The 16219-nt window shown below is 53.4% G+C and overlaps 5 protein-coding genes across 5 annotated transcripts; 3 read left to right on the top strand and 2 right to left on the bottom strand.

Moving 5' to 3' along the window:
• Positions 1-192: 192 nt before the first annotated feature.
• Positions 193-1781, bottom strand: BJX68DRAFT_97015 (glycosyltransferase family 15 protein). The gene is made up of 4 exons (XM_071050101.1): positions 1593-1781; positions 1246-1509; positions 577-1195; positions 193-525 (listed from the first exon to the last, which is right to left on the bottom strand). The coding sequence occupies exons 1-4, from the start codon at positions 1738-1740 to the stop codon at positions 369-371; spliced, it is 1188 nt and encodes a 395-aa protein (XP_070898706.1). The 5' UTR covers positions 1741-1781; the 3' UTR covers positions 193-368.
• Positions 1782-2023: 242 nt separating this feature from the next.
• BJX68DRAFT_276029 (putative gamma-tubulin complex component GCP5) lies at positions 2024-5017 on the top strand (the record flags this gene model as incomplete). Its single annotated transcript, XM_071047988.1, has 2 exons — positions 2024-2089; positions 2139-5017. 2 exons carry the CDS (start codon positions 2024-2026, stop codon positions 4815-4817), a joined length of 2745 nt encoding a protein of 914 aa, XP_070898705.1. The 3' UTR covers positions 4818-5017.
• Position 5018: 1 nt separating this feature from the next.
• Positions 5019-9468, bottom strand: BJX68DRAFT_96986 (phosphoribosylformylglycinamidine synthase). Its single transcript, XM_071050099.1, has one exon. The coding sequence runs from the start codon at positions 9274-9276 to the stop codon at positions 5194-5196; it is 4083 nt and encodes a 1360-aa protein (XP_070898704.1). The 5' UTR covers positions 9277-9468; the 3' UTR covers positions 5019-5193.
• Positions 9469-10639: 1171 nt separating this feature from the next.
• Positions 10640-12707, top strand: BJX68DRAFT_237857 (MFS transporter). Its single transcript, XM_071040257.1, has 3 exons — positions 10640-11225; positions 11276-12211; positions 12265-12707. Exons 1-3 carry the CDS (start codon positions 10799-10801, stop codon positions 12522-12524), a joined length of 1623 nt encoding a protein of 540 aa, XP_070898703.1. The 5' UTR covers positions 10640-10798; the 3' UTR covers positions 12525-12707.
• A 139-nt stretch (positions 12708-12846) lies between these two features.
• BJX68DRAFT_237855 (putative C6 transcription factor) lies at positions 12847-16184 on the top strand. The gene is made up of 3 exons (XM_071040256.1): positions 12847-14118; positions 14163-14422; positions 14467-16184. The coding sequence occupies exons 1-3, from the start codon at positions 13160-13162 to the stop codon at positions 15852-15854; spliced, it is 2607 nt and encodes an 868-aa protein (XP_070898702.1). The 5' UTR covers positions 12847-13159; the 3' UTR covers positions 15855-16184.
• Positions 16185-16219: the final 35 nt, after the last annotated feature.

Here is a 16219-nt window from a genome sequence, read left to right as displayed (position 1 = left end):
CCTTTGTATAACCCATTAACCAGTACAATGAAGAATTGGGTGAAGAAGATATGTGGAGTCAACAGCAAAAAAGGTGAAGAAGTATTCAAAGAAGATGGTGAGATATAGACCTCGGGAATACAAGAAACATTTGTGTAGGGTTAAGTTAAATGAAGTAGGTTAGTAGAAGTCAAGACAAGACAAGTCAAAAAACGCCACCGAATTGTTATAGGAATTTTCAAGTAATGCAAGGTCGTGAGTCCTAAGGATGCAGTATGTATGAACGCGAGTGACTATCATCGTGGCAGTCCAATCGTGCAAAGGAGGGGTAGTGATACTTTGAGCCTCCACTGCTTCAGGGGATAATGCGAGGTATTTAAGGGAAGAGATTAATGGGTTCCGACGTGCTTGAAGTAGCTTGGTCGGCAGTCCTCTTTCGCGAGGAAGGGCTCGCCGTCGTAGAACTTTCCAGGCGTGCAGGCGGAGCATTTGGGCGAGTTGGGGCAGTTGAAGTAGGGGATGTGACGGTATCCAATGTCGCGGAACCTAATTTCTGTCAGTATGTGTGTATAAATGTCATAGTGGTCGATGACGTACCAATGAACCTTGCTGGCATCCTCTAATAATCCTAACCCAATCGAATGCACCGGCGCATCGCCCCATCTCTCGTAGAAGAAGCCGCCAGCCTTGTCCAGATAATCAAAGTAGGCAGAGTATTTGTCGCCGCGGAAGAAGTCCATATCACCGATTTCGAAGTTGGACCAGAAATGGCAGGTCGAGTACCCGTTGGCCTCGCGGGTATGGTCAGGCCGGAGTTGATCATCGGTCAACCAGGCCATCATGTTGTTCTCAGAGAGGTAGGAGGGGTTCGCGGCGAGGAATTCCTGCGTCGTGGGCCACAGGCTCGGGATACTCTCGGGAGCGTCGAAGAGGTTGATCGTGAAGCCGTAGGTTTGGTTGCGGTCCTCCATGAAGCGGAACACATCGTAATCGACATCGCAAAAGAACTGAACCTTGGGTTCCACGCGCCAGTAGTAGCGGTATGTCTCCAATGCAGGGTGCTTGTAGAACATTCCACTATTCCAGCGGCACATTTGGTGATATGAGATCTTGTCGGCGTACTGTAGCCCCTTCTCTTTTAGTTCTTCCGCGGCGTCTTTGAAAAGATCCATGTCAATCCATTTTGGCACCGCCCAATGATCCGCCGGTATCAGTTCTGTAGACGCGTCAGTCGAGTCCGCAAGCAAACGGATCATGGTATATTACCAAATTGAACTCTGGCTTTGATCTCCGCCCTAGTCCGCTTCTTAAACTCTTCGGTGAATGGCTTGTCATTGAGGAAGATCCAGGGGTAATTGAACTTGTGGTTCCATGTCCTCTCTAGATCGCGAATAGTCGGAATCAGGTCGTCCAATTCTTCGTTTCGTACGAGGGAGATGATAGCCGCGTTGGTCCGGGCGGAGTCGGTGCTGTCAGGAGCATAGTCGTGTTCGTCGGCGCGCCACAAATAGCCTTCGGGTTCACCGGTAACTGGAGCGCGAGGACGGCAGTGTTAGCATAATGAAAGCTGTTATATTCACGATAGCCGGAACGAGAGCGAAAGGAGGACATACTCTCTTTAAGAGGATCGGCCTGCATGCCATTGTACGGGCCTGACCCCGTGCCGACATACGAAGGTCCTCTGTTCATCTGGAACACCAGGAAGATGACAAGAACGACACATGCTGCCGAGAGCATGCGAATAGGTCTAGCGACAGCCATATTGACGGCCTCGGGAGAAACGACAGCGGCGCTGAGAATCGTCGAGGAGGGAGAAAGTCGCCAGAGTCTCGAATTGTCCTTTTGAGACTCGACGCCGCCTTGGCCCGATCGGGACTAGTGTGGCAATAGCCTTAACAAATCGGGCAACACGTCAACTGCCCCGGGGCCACTCTCCGGCTCCCTCTCTCTGTCATCAACTTTATTTCTGCCTTTTTACGCGCGATGGGGCGCTGTAAGCCTCTTCCTGTTGCACCTTTGATGCTGTCTTTGCTCAAGTTGCACAATGGCTGATACCGATGGTCTGAGCCTCACGGAGCGTTTGATCGCTACCGTCGCGAATGTGGGCAAGGTACGCGCGTCTTTCATAGTATGAAATTCCCGCTAACGAATCTCTACAGGACAATCCTCGTTATCGGGTCCTGAAACGGCGCGTGGACGACACGCTGAAGTCTTCATTGTATGGACGTACCGACCAGTTTGCTGTAGCGAAACAACTAGACGGGCTTCAAGAAAAGTTCAGAGTCCTTAGCCGAGACGACTTGGCGGACGCTCTTCAATTACGACTAACTGAGTTAGATGGGCATCGCGGCGCACTGTTTCCTGAAGTCCTCTCCCTTCTACTACAGCTTGCGGATCGACCGGCCCAGCTTTCAAGGGTCGAACGGATCGCAAAGGCCGATGCCGAGACAGTCGACCAGCAGCTCTCTTGGACGGATTTGGATGCGTCAGGGACTGCATATTGCGACGAGGATATATGGGAAAGCGTCGACTATGGTGCTGGTTCGTCTGAAGATGATGATGTATCATCGATATCCAGCGATTCTCAGATTGGCCGAAGTGTCACTCGAACATCGATAGCCCCAGACGACGACTACGTGATTCCGGACGATGTCTTCTCCTCAGGGGAGGATGAAGATCTGGTAAAATCCATCCAAAGCGCTCAGTTCTGGAGAGAGGATAATGTTCAGGACGTGACTGAGGACGAGAGGGGGTCTTCTCGTGTTCTCACTGAACTTCAGCTTGCAAGAGAGACGATATTCATGCTACAAGGCCTACCAACCTCACTATTCTGGCGGCTGGACGGGCAAGTCGAGTTGGACCGCAGATACACGCTCGCACATTTGTCGCCTGCTGCCCTCTCTTCTTTACTGCGCTCCATAAGCTTGTGCGGGACCAAGGTCGACATACTGAGGCGCTTCACAAAATCACCACAGACGAATACTTACATGCAGACATTTCGTCGCAGCGTCGAGAACCACTTATCTGAGTTCGACAAATTTCTCTCAGATCTGCAGTCTCGATATCTCGATCAACGCTCTAACTTCGCTGTTAGCCTTTTACAATTGTCTGACGATGTCCATCGCGAGTCGACACTGCTCGTGCTCCTAGCGGATCTTATCTCTAACCTCGAAAGCGGGACCACAGACAGCGCTGTTCGGTGCCTTGATCTGCTGTATGGCTTGGTGTGCAACACTCAAGCGGCAGGGGATGATGAGAATTATGCCGTCCTTGTTCGCATTTTCTTCCGCTGCTTCGAAACATACGCTCGGCCAATTCGTCGTTGGATGAATACAGGTCAATTGGAATCATCTGCGCATGTATTCTTTGTCAGGGAGAATTGCGACAAGCCTGACTTGCGGACTTTATGGCATGATTGGTACACGCTCGAGAAACAATCTGAGTCTGCGAACACACCAAGGTTTATACGGCCCTTCGCTGACAGGATCTTCATCACCGGGAAAAGCATGGTCTTTTTGAATCAGCTGAATGCAGCTCAAGACATTGAATCCCCAGCGAACACCACGCTGTCTTTCGAGGATATTCTCACTCCTGAGCCATCCTCAGTCTGCCTTCCATTTTATGCATTGCTCGAATCTGCTCTTACCAACGCCATCAACGAGCACCACGCATTTACGTCTACTATGCTGCGAAATGAACTAGACGAGCGATGCGGGTTATGGATATCCCTTCAAGCCTTGGAGCATATCTATCTTTGCAAAGACATGAGTATGATCGGCCCGATCGATGCCAAAATTTTTGAACTGATTGATCGAGGAAAGGGTGGATGGAGTGATCGATTTCTACTTACAGAGCTTGCCCAAAGTGCATTCAGCTCCATGCTACTCATCGATCCAACTCGTGTGATCGTGCGATCCAACAAAAATGCCAGCAGTTCGACCCGCCCACGATCTGTGAAGATCCTCGATAGTCTCTCCTTCGACTACACTCTCCCCTGGCCTGTCGCCAACATTATCACCAAGGATGGAATAGCCGCTTACCAGCGTATCTCAACATTCCTCATGCAGATTCGCCGGGCTAAGCATACAATCGTCAAACAACGTCTCCGATACTCCCACCTTGGAACCGACGAGCCAAACACAGACTCGAGAGGAAAGACGCTCAGCTATGCCCTCCGCCATAACATGCTCTGGTTCCTCAATACCCTCTACAGCCATCTCACAGACTTTGTCATTTCTTCTACCACAGACTCACTTTGCAAATCCCTCTCGACAGCTGGCGATGTTGACGCCATGATCGCCGCACATCGCTCGTACATGGACTCATTAGAAGAGCAATGCCTTCTTTCCTCTAACCTCAATCCGCTCCACCAAGCAACCCTCACACTCCTTGATCTCTGTATCGCCTTCGCCGACCTTCACATAGCGCGATCTCACCACCTACATCAGAACACCTTCGACCTCGCACAGACACCGCGCAGGCAGCCAATCTTCAAGGCTCTCAGGGCAGGCTTAACACCCACACCCCGAAAAACGCGCTACGAGTATTCCTATGGCAACGAGGATGATACCGATGACGATTTCGACGGAGAAAACGATGCCTCCGATGACGGAGATGAGAACGATGATCCAGAGAAGGAATCTACTCTTCGCCACACGCCTCTGAATGACACACAGTACACCCAGCGCTTGAATGATATCCAAAACCAATTTAACCACCTTGTTGCGTTCCTAACAGCGGGGCTGAAGGGCGTCGGCCGTGTTGATGGGCAGGTTAGCTGGGAGATGCTGGCAGAGAAGCTGGAGTGGAGGAAGGAGAAACAAGGGGCTTGGTCTTGAAACCCGAATTCATTTCACAGCGCTTTTCTTTTGGTTGTAATGTGGCGTCAAGCAGGGTTCGAAATCGGTTTTATGATTGACGTTTAAGAGGCTGATCGCTATTGTGGTGGAAGGTACGACCTAGACAGAATGTACTGCCACGAAGATAATGACAGGATACCTAAATTGACTCTACCCACCCCTTACACCATGGAAACGAATTATGAACAATTCTTTTGAAACAATGTATGCGGTTATCTATTGAATCAAGAGCGGAGCAATCAAAAAAGTCAACATATGGCATATAGCACCTCGCAACATTTTCTCCAATCTCATCTAAACGTAAAACACATAAGCGTGACAAACAACAAACCACCTCAGCACAATTTTCCACAATCTAACCAACCCAGCGTCTCGCACTGAAGAAGACCCTGCCCCAGGGCCCGATATCACCCCACTCCTCGGCCTTAGCCGGCAACCAGCTCGCAATACCGTTCATGACAGTACGCTCGGGATGAGGCATGATTGCCAAGACACGACCATCCGCACTACGCACACCAGCAATACCCTCAGGGCTACCGTTGGGGTTGAAGGGGTACTTCATGGTCGGGTTGAGGGTAGCGTTATCGACGTAGCGGACCGGTGCGAGGCCACTGGCAACGAAGGACTGCGGGTCCGTCGGGGACGCGACGAACGAAGCGCGACCCTCGCCGTGCGCAACGGCAATGGGGAAAGAGGAACCATGCATACCGTGCAGGAAGACGGAGGGGTTCGACGGATCGGGATCAGAGATGCGGACCATGGCGACACGACCCTCGTACTGCTCCGAGGCGTTGCGTTCGAACGTAGGCCAGTTCTCAGCGCCGGGGATGAGCGATGAGAGGCGGGAGAGGAACTGGCAGCCATTGCAGACGCCCAGGGCGAAGGTGTCGGGCCGCTGGAAGAAGGACTGGAATTCGGCGCGGGTGGCTTCGTGCAGGAGCACGGATTTAGCCCAGCCCTGTCCGGCGCCGAGAACGTCGCCGTAGGAGAAGCCGCCGCAGGCGGCGAGGCCGACGAAGGAGGAAAGCGAGACGCGGCCGGAGATGATGTCTGTCATGTGGACGTCGACGGCGGCGAAGCCGGCGGTGTTGAAGGCAAAGGCCATCTCGGCTTGGCTGTTTACGCCCTGTTCGCGGAGAATGGCGACGCGGGGCTTGTTGGCGAAGGGGGAGAGGGAGGTGAGGCTTGAGAGGAAGGGCTGGGCGCGGTCCTTGGGGTCGAAGGTGGGGTTCCAGGAGAGACCGGGGTCGGCATCGTCGAGGATGTTGGCGAACTCTTGGTCGGCGCAGGCGGCGTTGTCGCGCATCTTCTGCATGTGGTAGGAGGTTGAGGCCCAGGTTTGCTGGAGGTTGGCGCGGGTGTTGCGGTAGACGACGCTGGCCTTGTAGTAGATGGCGAGGTTCTGCTTGGGGCGCTCGGAGACGCGGCCGATCTTGTGAATGAGGCCGGCGGGTGGGCCGCAGGTTGCGAAGCAGGAGCGGAATTGCATCTCGTGCTCCTTGCGGACTTGGAAGACGGCTCCGAGTTCCTCGTTGAACAGGGTCTCGACGAAGCTGCTGGTATTGAGGTCAGGGCAGATGCCGTCGAGCATGATCTCCAGACCGCAGCGACCAGCGAACATCATCTCGGCGAGGGTTGTGAAAAGACCACCATCTGAGCGGTCGTGGTAGGCGAGGACAATGCCTGCCTCCTGGAGCTGTTGGGTGGCATCGAAGAAGTCCTTGAAGATCTCGATGTCACGGATGTCTGGGCACTCGGAACCAACTTGGTTGAAGACCTGAGCGAGGGCAGATCCACCCAGAGCCTTGCGTCCAAAGGACAGGTCAACGAACATGAGAACAGTGTCACCGACATCCTCGGGGTGGCGGAGCGCAGGGGTCCAAGTCTTGCGGAAATTCTGGACTGGTGCAAAGGCGGTAATCACACAAGACATGGGAGCAGTGACTTCCTTGGGTCCGGACTCATCCTTCCACTTCATCTTCATGGACATGGAGTCCTTACCGACCGGGATGCTAATGCCAAGTTGAGGGCACAGATGCATACCGATCGCCTCGACTGCCTCGTAGATAGCGGCACCCTCTCCAGGGTGGCTGCTGGCGGACATCCAGTTAGCGGAAAGCTTGACGCGGCTCAAACGGTCGACCAAATCAGCAGCGGCAAGGTTCATGAGCGACTCAGCAACGGCCATGCGAGCAGAAGCTCCAGGAGAGATCAGTGCGAGTGTGGGCTTTTCGCCCATCGCCATGGCCTCACCAGTCTTCAGGCCCTGAGCCAGAGCGGTGGCAGTGACAGCAACGTCGGAAACGGGAGTCTGCCAACGGCCAACCATCTGGTCGCGGGCAGTGAGACCGCCGACGGTTCGGTCGCCAATGGTGATGAGGAAAGACTTGGAACCGACAGCTGGCAGGGATAGGACTCTCTTGGCGGCTTCGCCGATGAGCTCCGCGCGGTTAGCAGCAAGCGACGGGAGGTAGGTGGTCAGGCTGGAGTCCACGGTGGGAAGTTTCAGCTTGCGGGAGTCAACAGTGCGAGTCATCCGGGGTGGCTTTCCGAACAGCACTGAGAGGGGCATGTCAATGACGGTTGGGTGGTCCTTGGACTCTCTGTCGAGGAGGATGAGTTTCTTTTCCTCTTGCTCTGACGATCCAGCGCCGCGGCCGACGACGGAGAAGCCACAACGCTCTCGGTGACAGATAGCAGTGAACTTGTTCATGCTCTCCTCACCAACAGCCATGACATAGCGCTCTTGAGCCTCGCAACACCAGATCTGCATGGGGCTCATACTCCTGTCCGCGCTGTCAATTTCACGAAGTTCGAATGTGGCGCCTAGACCTGAGTCGTGAATCAACTCGGGGAGTGCGTTGGAGAGACCGCCGGCGCCAACATCGTGAATGAACTTGATTGGGTTGTTATCGCCCATGGAGGTACAAGCGTTGATGACCTCTTGAGCCCTTCTCTGGACTTCGGCATTGCCTCTCTGCACACTGGCAAAGTCGAGGTCGACAGACCCTTCACCGGAGGTGATACTGGAGGCAGCACCTCCTCCGAGACCGATGAGCATGGCGGGGCCGCCGAGAACCACAAGGAAAGCACCGGGCTTGACGGCATCAGGCTTCTTGATCGCGTGTTGAGGTCGGACTGTTCCCACACCGCCAGCAATCATGATAGGCTTGTGGTATCCGCGCACCTCCTTCTCACCATTTCCAACATCGATCTCCGTTAAAAGAGTACGGAAGTAACCAGAGATACAGGGCCGACCGAACTCGTTGTTGAAAGCGGCACTTCCGATGGGTGCTTCGAGCATGATGTCGAGAGCGCTAGCAATATGGTTCGGCTTACCGACATTCAACTCCCAAGGCTGTTCCAAGCCTGGGATGAGGAGGTCGGAGACACAGTAACCGGAAAGACCAGCCTTGGGCTTGGAGCCTCGTCCGACAGCGCCTTCGTCACGGATTTCACCACCTGATCCGGTCGCAGCACCGGGGTAAGGTGAGACTGCAGTAGGATGGTTATGGGTCTCCACCTTGGCGAGGAAGTGGACGATTTCCTTTGTATGGTTCCACTCCCCAGTGGTAGCGTCGGGAGCCCAGAAAGATGACTCAAAGCCCTCAAGTACGGCAGCATTGTCGCTGTATGCGCTGACGGTGTATTCAGGATTCTTTCGGTGGGTGTTTCGAATCATCGAGAAAAGACTGTTCGGCATCTCCATCCCGTCAATTGTCCAAGACGCGTTGAACTGCTTGTGACGGCAGTGCTCCGAGTTGACCTGAGCGAACATGAAGAGCTCGACGTCGGTAGGGTCACGGGCGAGGGGGCCGTTGGGGCCATAGGCTTCGGCAAGATAATCAATTTCAGATTCCTCCAATGCCAGTCCCATGCGCTTGTTCGCTTCTTGCAATACCTCCTTTGGCGACTTATCACTGCCAGTGAGGGGAACGGTTTCGAGTGGCAACGGGCTGTGCTCGGAGAACATCAGGTGCAAATCGGGCTCTTCCTGGCCGATAAGCTGGGTCATTCGATCATGCAGAATGTCCTTGAATCCCGACTTGTATTCTCCATTCTGGGGGCGAAGGCAAGAAATCTTCATTCCACGCTCGATTCGCTTGACGTACTTGCTGAGGCCGCAGACGTGAGCAATACCAGTGGCTTGCGAGCTCCATGGTGAGATGGTTCCGGTTCGCGGGCAAACGTAGAAAACGTCGAATTCTCCGTCCTTCTCGCTGAAAGTGGGAGGGATATCGTTGATGTCACCGTAACGGAGGAGCTGTTCGAGGACGTCTTGTTGAGACGAGGCCAAACGCTCGGTAGTGTGGACGTAATGAATCCATTGGGCACGGACGTCGAGAGCACCGATGGAAGCAGCGACAGCGCGTCCTCGAGAGCGAGAGAACGCAACAGAGCCCGGCAGGGCGAGGTAGTTCGAGTCGGCGGAGGCCATGGTGAACCGTACGGAGGCAACTGAATGACTCGACGGGGTAGTTGGTGGGGCAAATGCGGCGAGTTGTCGAAGTTGAGGTTCAATCGAATCCTCGAGTGGGAGGAGAGCGATGAGACTCCTCTGGGAGCGAGCTCCGACCGGTCGAGGGGTGCAGCGAAGGGGTTGAGCTGAGCTGTTCGTCAAGTCTGCTGGGGAAAATTCACGATTTCTTCAAATCACTGCCCCGCCCTAGTCCGATCTCGGCTTATCTCTTATCAGTCACGTGTCTATGCCTCAGGCATAGTAAGGCAGCCAGCCCTTCAAACCAGAACAGTACAACAACCTCTGTGGACCTCGGTGAGTACTCTGGTCATTCTTGGTGCTTTATAGTACTCGTATATGATGTTCCCTGCCATCAATCGTGTAAAGTTATTCAATATAGTGAGTTTGTTATCAGCTCGATCCAAGATATATATCCTCGGACGAGCCGTCGAAACCTTAATGAAGAGAGAAATTGGAGACACCACCCAGTGCCTGGACAATGCAACTCTAGGCAAGAGGTCCATAAAAGAGTCTAGTCGAGCTCCCAGCTCTTCTAAGGAGTGTAAATGAGGATTGATAAATGTTTGTGGATCTCGGCCTGTTGATATCTCAAGACCCTGAAAGAGACTGGCACACCTTAAGGCCAGCCGTATCAACTACTGACATCAGTAACACACTTGATCAAGAACGATTAGCACATCCAAGAGGTCTCGGCTTCTTGTCCATTCGTAAGGCGGAAAAAATGGAGTCAGATATGCAAGCGGAGCGTCCTACCGAAAATAGCGATATGCTCCGAGTGCCACAATGTGGAAATTCCAGCGGGTCCGGAAGCTTGGGCGCGCTGTCGTTTTTCAGGATCCGCTCTCTCAACACGCAAATTGGACGACGACTGAAGTTTTTACTCGTGAAGCCCTAATGCTATACTGACCAATGTGCAGCTCCAGAACGCATATCAGTACAGGAGATAATATTGCCACTTGATAGGGGGGGCCTTGGGGAGGCGTATACATAGCCTTGCTAGCAGCTCCATAATAAGCATAACTGCGGAAACGTTGAGCTCATAATACTTGCTAAGCAGGGTACCTGGTGGATTAGCCGTGCTCACTTCTCAGGATCGTTATCGTTTGGCCCGGGTTTGCAATTGGCCGATGGTTGGAATAAAAGCGAGTGATTCTAGATTTCGAAGCATCACGCCTCGTAGCATATTACTAGAAACGGCTAGCGTCTCTTACTCAATCGGGAAACCGAGAGACCGAGAGGCGGGCGGGCTGGCACTGCCGGGCCGAGTAGATTTACCAACTTACCAGGATAAGCATGATTCTACTACAGTTTTGTTTTTTCTGCTTGTCCACTAATCCCTGGTTCCAAAGATTCCAGTGCAAATCAAAATCATGGCAACTTATATAAGGGCCATTAAGCCCCCGCTTTACGTGGATTTCCATCAGCATCAACAGCCCTGGTCTTTGTTCGCATCCTGCAACACTGTTCGCCAATAGTCAAGATGTCAACACCACACCACACAGACCACCATGGCAACGACCTTTCTCACACACTATCCCTGGGCTCGGCCAGAGGAGAAGTTGATCCGAGAGACCTACCTTTCCGCACCCTGACGGACAACGCCAATGTCGAAGAATATGTCAACGAAACGCAGGCAGGCGAAATCATCAAGCCTGTTCGATCCGCCAAAGGTAAGATGGAAGACTGGAAACTTGTCACATTTAAAATCGACGACCCGGAAAATCCAAAGAACTGGCCCAAGTGGAAGAAGTGGTATGTGACTATGATCGTCGCGTTCACATGCTTCGTCGTCGCCTTCGCCAGTAGTGTTATCACGGCCGATATCGAGGGTCCAATGGAGGACCTTGGGGTTGGCCGTGAAGTAAGTCTTGTTGTCGTGACAGTATTTGTTGTTGGATTCGGAGTTGGTATGTTCACACATCCCTTGTCTATCTGGAGTGCCGTCCTGACTGTCTAGGTCCCATGGCGTTCGCTCCCATGTCAGAAATGTTTGGCCGTCGCCCCGTCTACGCGATTACGCTTCTTCTGGCTGTCATCTTTGTCATCCCCTGCGCCGTCGCTCAGAACATCGGAACGTTGATCGTCTGCCGAGCAATCGACGGAATCGCATTCAGCGCCCCTATGACCCTTGTCGGGGGTACACTTGCAGATATGTGGAAGAACGAGGAGCGTGGTGTTCCCATGGCAGCCTTCTCGGCCAGTCCGTTTCTCGGCCCGGCCATTGGACCTCTTGCGGGTGGCTACCTCGCCGACGCAACCAACTGGAGGTGGCTTTACTGGCTGATCTTGATCCTTTCGTTCGTGGCCTGGGTCCTAATTACCTTCACCGTGCCCGAGACCTCCGCCCCACAAATTCTCAAGAAGCGCGCAAAGAAGCTGAGGAAGATTGAGAATGACCCCAGATACGTGACCGAGACCGAGCTTGACGCGAGGCCCATGGGTGAGCGAATGCGCGTCTTCCTGCTACGTCCTTTCCAGCTTCTATTCCTGGAGCCAATCGTCCTTTTCATCTCTCTCTACATGTCCGTTCTTTACGGCCTACTCTACATGTTCTTCGTTGCGTACCCGATCGTCTACCAGGGTGGAAAGGGCTGGAGCGCTGGATCCACCGGTCTCATGTTCATTCCCCTTGCCATCGGTGTCGTAATGAGCGCCGCCTGCTCTCCATTCGTCAACAAACACTACCTCTCCCTGTACTCAAAGTACGGCGGCAAACCCCCTGCCGAAGCTCGCCTTATCCCGATGATGCTATCCTGCTGGTTCATTCCTATCGGACTGTTTATCTTTGCCTGGACCTCATATCCCCAGCTCCACTGGTTCGGCCCTGCTATCGGCGGTTGGCCAGTTGGATTCGGCTTTATCTTTCTTTACAACTCCGCCAACAACTATCTCGGTAAGTTCCCGCTCTCACTCACGGAAATCAGGGTATCGCTGACATCTATCTAGTTGATACCTACCAACACCAGGCAGCGTCTGCGCTCGCGGCCAAGACTTTCCTCCGTTCTATGTGGGGTGCCTCCACTGTGCTCTTTACTGAGCAGATGTATGAGCGACTCGGCGACCAATGGGCAAGTTCGCTTCTTGCCTTCATTGCTCTCGCCTGCTGTGCGATTCCCTACGTCTTCTACTTCAAGGGTGCCTCGATCCGCCGCTTCTCCCGGTTTGCATTTGCCGACGACGAGGAGCAAGCTAATCCGAAGGCCTGAGCTACGGATGCTTAACGACAATAGACCTTCTCTTGTGCGATTGCCAGCATTATTTTGCTTGATTATGGTGTCTTGTTTTCATTCCTTGCTTCAAAAGTGTATATAGAGAGCTTGGCATGCATCGTAGAATATTTATGAAAGACATAGGCTATAATAATATCATTAAATATGAATTTTCAAGCATAATATCCAACCGCTGGTCCGTCCATACTTAGGGCTAAGCCGTGATGTCATTGGAAAGCAACTGGTCACGTGAGAGCTATGCTGACTCACGGCTTCCGACTCCGCCGGTTTCGTTTTCGCGGCAGATCAAGTCGGACGAATCCGATTCACGACAATTCCTCGCAAAGGACGAGTTTTCCAGCGCTAGCGCTTTATTTACTTTCTCCTCCTCTTCCGAAGCTAATGACCTGATGATTACGCATTGACATTGACTCCTTTGAGAACCAGCGCTCCTTCCAAAACAACCCGCACCGAGGCTCTCCTCTCCGCCCCCAATGTTCTCATGAAATGAGGGGAGACTGAAAAGCACCCGACCCAATTGACGCTGGAGGACCGAATCATCGATTCTGCTTACGGAGCAGCTCGAATTGAAACCCAACATCTCCACCGAAGACGCATATCTACATACAGCAATGACCTCCCCGCGTTCCCACCAGCCCTCCATGTCGTTCTCGCCGTCGGTGCCCGGACCGGGACCTCATGATTCTACTACCGCCGGTGGATCATCACGCGCAGTCTCAGACCTCCCCCAAGCGCAAGTCGATGCGATTATCCGCGCAAAACGCAAGGCGCGCGAGCCCAAGGCCTGCTACCCGTGCCACGCGCGGAAGGTCAAATGTGATCGGAATTTGCCCTGTGATGGGTGCGTGAAGCGGGACCATGCGGAGCTTTGTTCATATGAGAGGCCGTCGAAGAGGAGGACGACAGCGGATACGGGTGCGTCGGCTTATACAGATGGGGTCGGTGCTGAGGTTGGACCTGGACCTGGACACGGGTTTGGGCTTGGGCCTTCTGGGGGCACACCGTTCGGTGGTGCAGGTGCAGGTGTTAGTCTAGGCGACGGAGTGGGGTTCGGTGATGGGCATGTCCGGCTGAAGCAAGAACCCGGAATGAGCAACCAGGCGAGCCCGGCAATGAGTGGAGGGCGGATTTCGATTGCGCGCGAGGACTGGGATAACACGCGGACCAGACTAAAGGAGATGGAACAGATGCTGGCGACCCTTCGGGCGGGACTGGATAAAGCGAATGAGGAGGGGCAGACGTCGACACTGGAGACTGGCAGTGTGCAGAGTGGTGATGCAAGTACCCGGTCCAAGGGGGCGTCGCCGGAAAGAGAGGGGATCCATGCACCAAACACGCTCGGTGAAGGGACTGTCCATTTGGGTTCGAGATCGGTCCTCGCTTACATTTTAAATAACAAGTCCGGCTCCGATCAGTTGCAGACGCTATTAGAGGGCGGGATATTGCCGAAGTTGGGACTGGATAACGAGTCGGCGACTTATCCGTTTGTTGACCTGTGGTCCTCGGACATGTCCACCTTTGACATCAGTGCTGTCTGCTACGCCCTCCCGACGGACCAGCAATGCAAGGAGTGAGTCACCAGATTCATTGATGCGACGTATGCTAACTTTGTAGATTCTTCTGCTACTATCGCGACATTGCCGGTGCGATATACCCAGTTATTGAAGATGTGGTGCAGTTCGAAAAGGATCTTGACCTCATGTTACACAATCGGACTGCAACAGGTGGGGTCTACCGAGCGGACAATGATCAAGCGCAAAGGCCATTTGGAATCTCCATCGCTTACCTGGGGCTTCTATTTGCGGTTCTGGCATCTGGCTGTCAGTCGTCTGACTTGCCTGGAAAGGAACGAGAGCTTACTTCACAAGTTTATGGTAGGACTTATTCTGTTTTTGGTTTGCAATCGCTGACCGTATAGTGTGCTGTTCTTATCAATGTCTTCGAATGACCAACTTCCTCTCCCAACCCACGATAGAGGCGATCCAGACATTACTTGTTATTGGTAACGTCTTGTCGTATAATATGAATCCTGGAATCTCATACGTGCTGCTTGGGATGACTCTTCGAATGGGACTGGCGCTCGGTCTGCATGTCGAATCCAGCCACTTTTCCTCTGCAGAGCGATACCGCAGACGGCACGTATGGTGGTCCATGGCGTGGCAGGATAGCCATTTCTCGCTATCTTATGATCGACCGTCCACTACCGCAGTGTGCCAGCCGGAGATAGCATACCGTCAAGACTCAAAGACCGGCGAACGATCATACTTTGAGACGCTCTGCCAGGTGATTAACCTTGCTCTTGAAGTCGTCCGAAGTCGAATGCTGTCCCCGCATTCTCAAATGAGCTGGCGAACAATTCAGGATTTCAAAGAACGAATTCAAAGAACCATGATCCAAGCAGCCCCGTACCTCCGCGACCAAAACTACTGCACAACCGCAACGGAACACCTCGAGCGTGCAGTTCTCAAACTCCACTCCTCCTACTTCCTCTCCGAGCTCTGCCGGCCAGCGCTCAAATCCACCGCCGACACCCACGACCCGGCAACTGCTCGCATGCGCTCCGACTGCCTCGAAAACCTCATGATGACCGTCGAAGCTTACATCGACATGCATACCGTGAGCTCGCATGCCTCACGCTCGTGGATCGCCCTGCAACGCGCAATAAGCTCTATCTTCCTTCTCGCCGTCACCGATGAATGCAAATCGAACACCCACTTTTGGACACTCCTACGCAAACTCAAAGCCATCGTCTACGAACGTGCAAATGCCGAATTCGACTACGGCGGCACGGCCACCGCAGACCCCTCAACCGCCCCTCCAGCCTCCACCGACCCAACAAACCGCAGCCCCTCCTTTAGCACGCTGCTCGGTACACCTTTGAATTCCACACTCTCTCCCGGAGCCGCTACCGCAGCAACAACAACCGCTGGAGGCTCCCTCAGCTCCCCAGCGGCGGCCGCCGTAGCAGCAGACACACAAACCCAATGGGCAAAACCACTCACGAAAACGCTTCGCGCACTGGAAAAACTCGAAGCAGCCTTCCACACCCGCCCCTCCCCCTCGCTCCTTTCAACGGGCGCCTCCCCGTCATACCTGAACCCGGCATCTGCTGCGTACGCCAATACCGGCGGCAATGCTTTCCCACCCATGGCCGGAGCGGGAGCGTCGGCACCGGCGTCCGCAATGACCCCTGGTGTGTCATCGTTGCCGCCGCCAACGCCAGAGAGTTCGACGAGTGGGGAGTGGTCGGTTCCGAATATCCTCGATCGTGCACAGGAGTATATCCATCCGCCGTTGTGGAGTTGATTACCCTTGCCTGCCTTTGATTGCTTGCTTAGGTCTGTTATATGAGCTGATATTCGGCTTTTGTCTTTCTTTGGAGTACTTTGGTAGATGATGGTTCGGAAAACGTGTTTCGTGCTGAAGATGGCGTTATTTATCTCTCGAGGTATCTTGCAGTACTTCTATTGGCGGTGGCGTCCGATCTAACCTACTCATCTAGTTCTGATAACCTTCATCATAACTTAATTGCATTGCGTGCATTCATAATCTGATCATTAAGCCCTCTGATGCAAACAAAATAAACCCGAAGAGTTAAATGCAAGCCCTGCTCCCTCCACTACCCCTCTATCTCTCAACAAAACCCCACTCCCATTTCAAAACAAAACAAA

The sequence above is a fragment of the Aspergillus pseudodeflectus genome (assembly GCF_044049435.1).
Source record: "Aspergillus pseudodeflectus strain CBS 756.74 chromosome Unknown BJX68scaffold_23, whole genome shotgun sequence".
NCBI classification, from domain to species: domain Eukaryota; kingdom Fungi; phylum Ascomycota; class Eurotiomycetes; order Eurotiales; family Aspergillaceae; genus Aspergillus; species Aspergillus pseudodeflectus.
The sequence above is the reverse complement of the archived record's forward strand: the minus strand, read 5'-3'. Positions and strand labels throughout refer to the sequence as shown.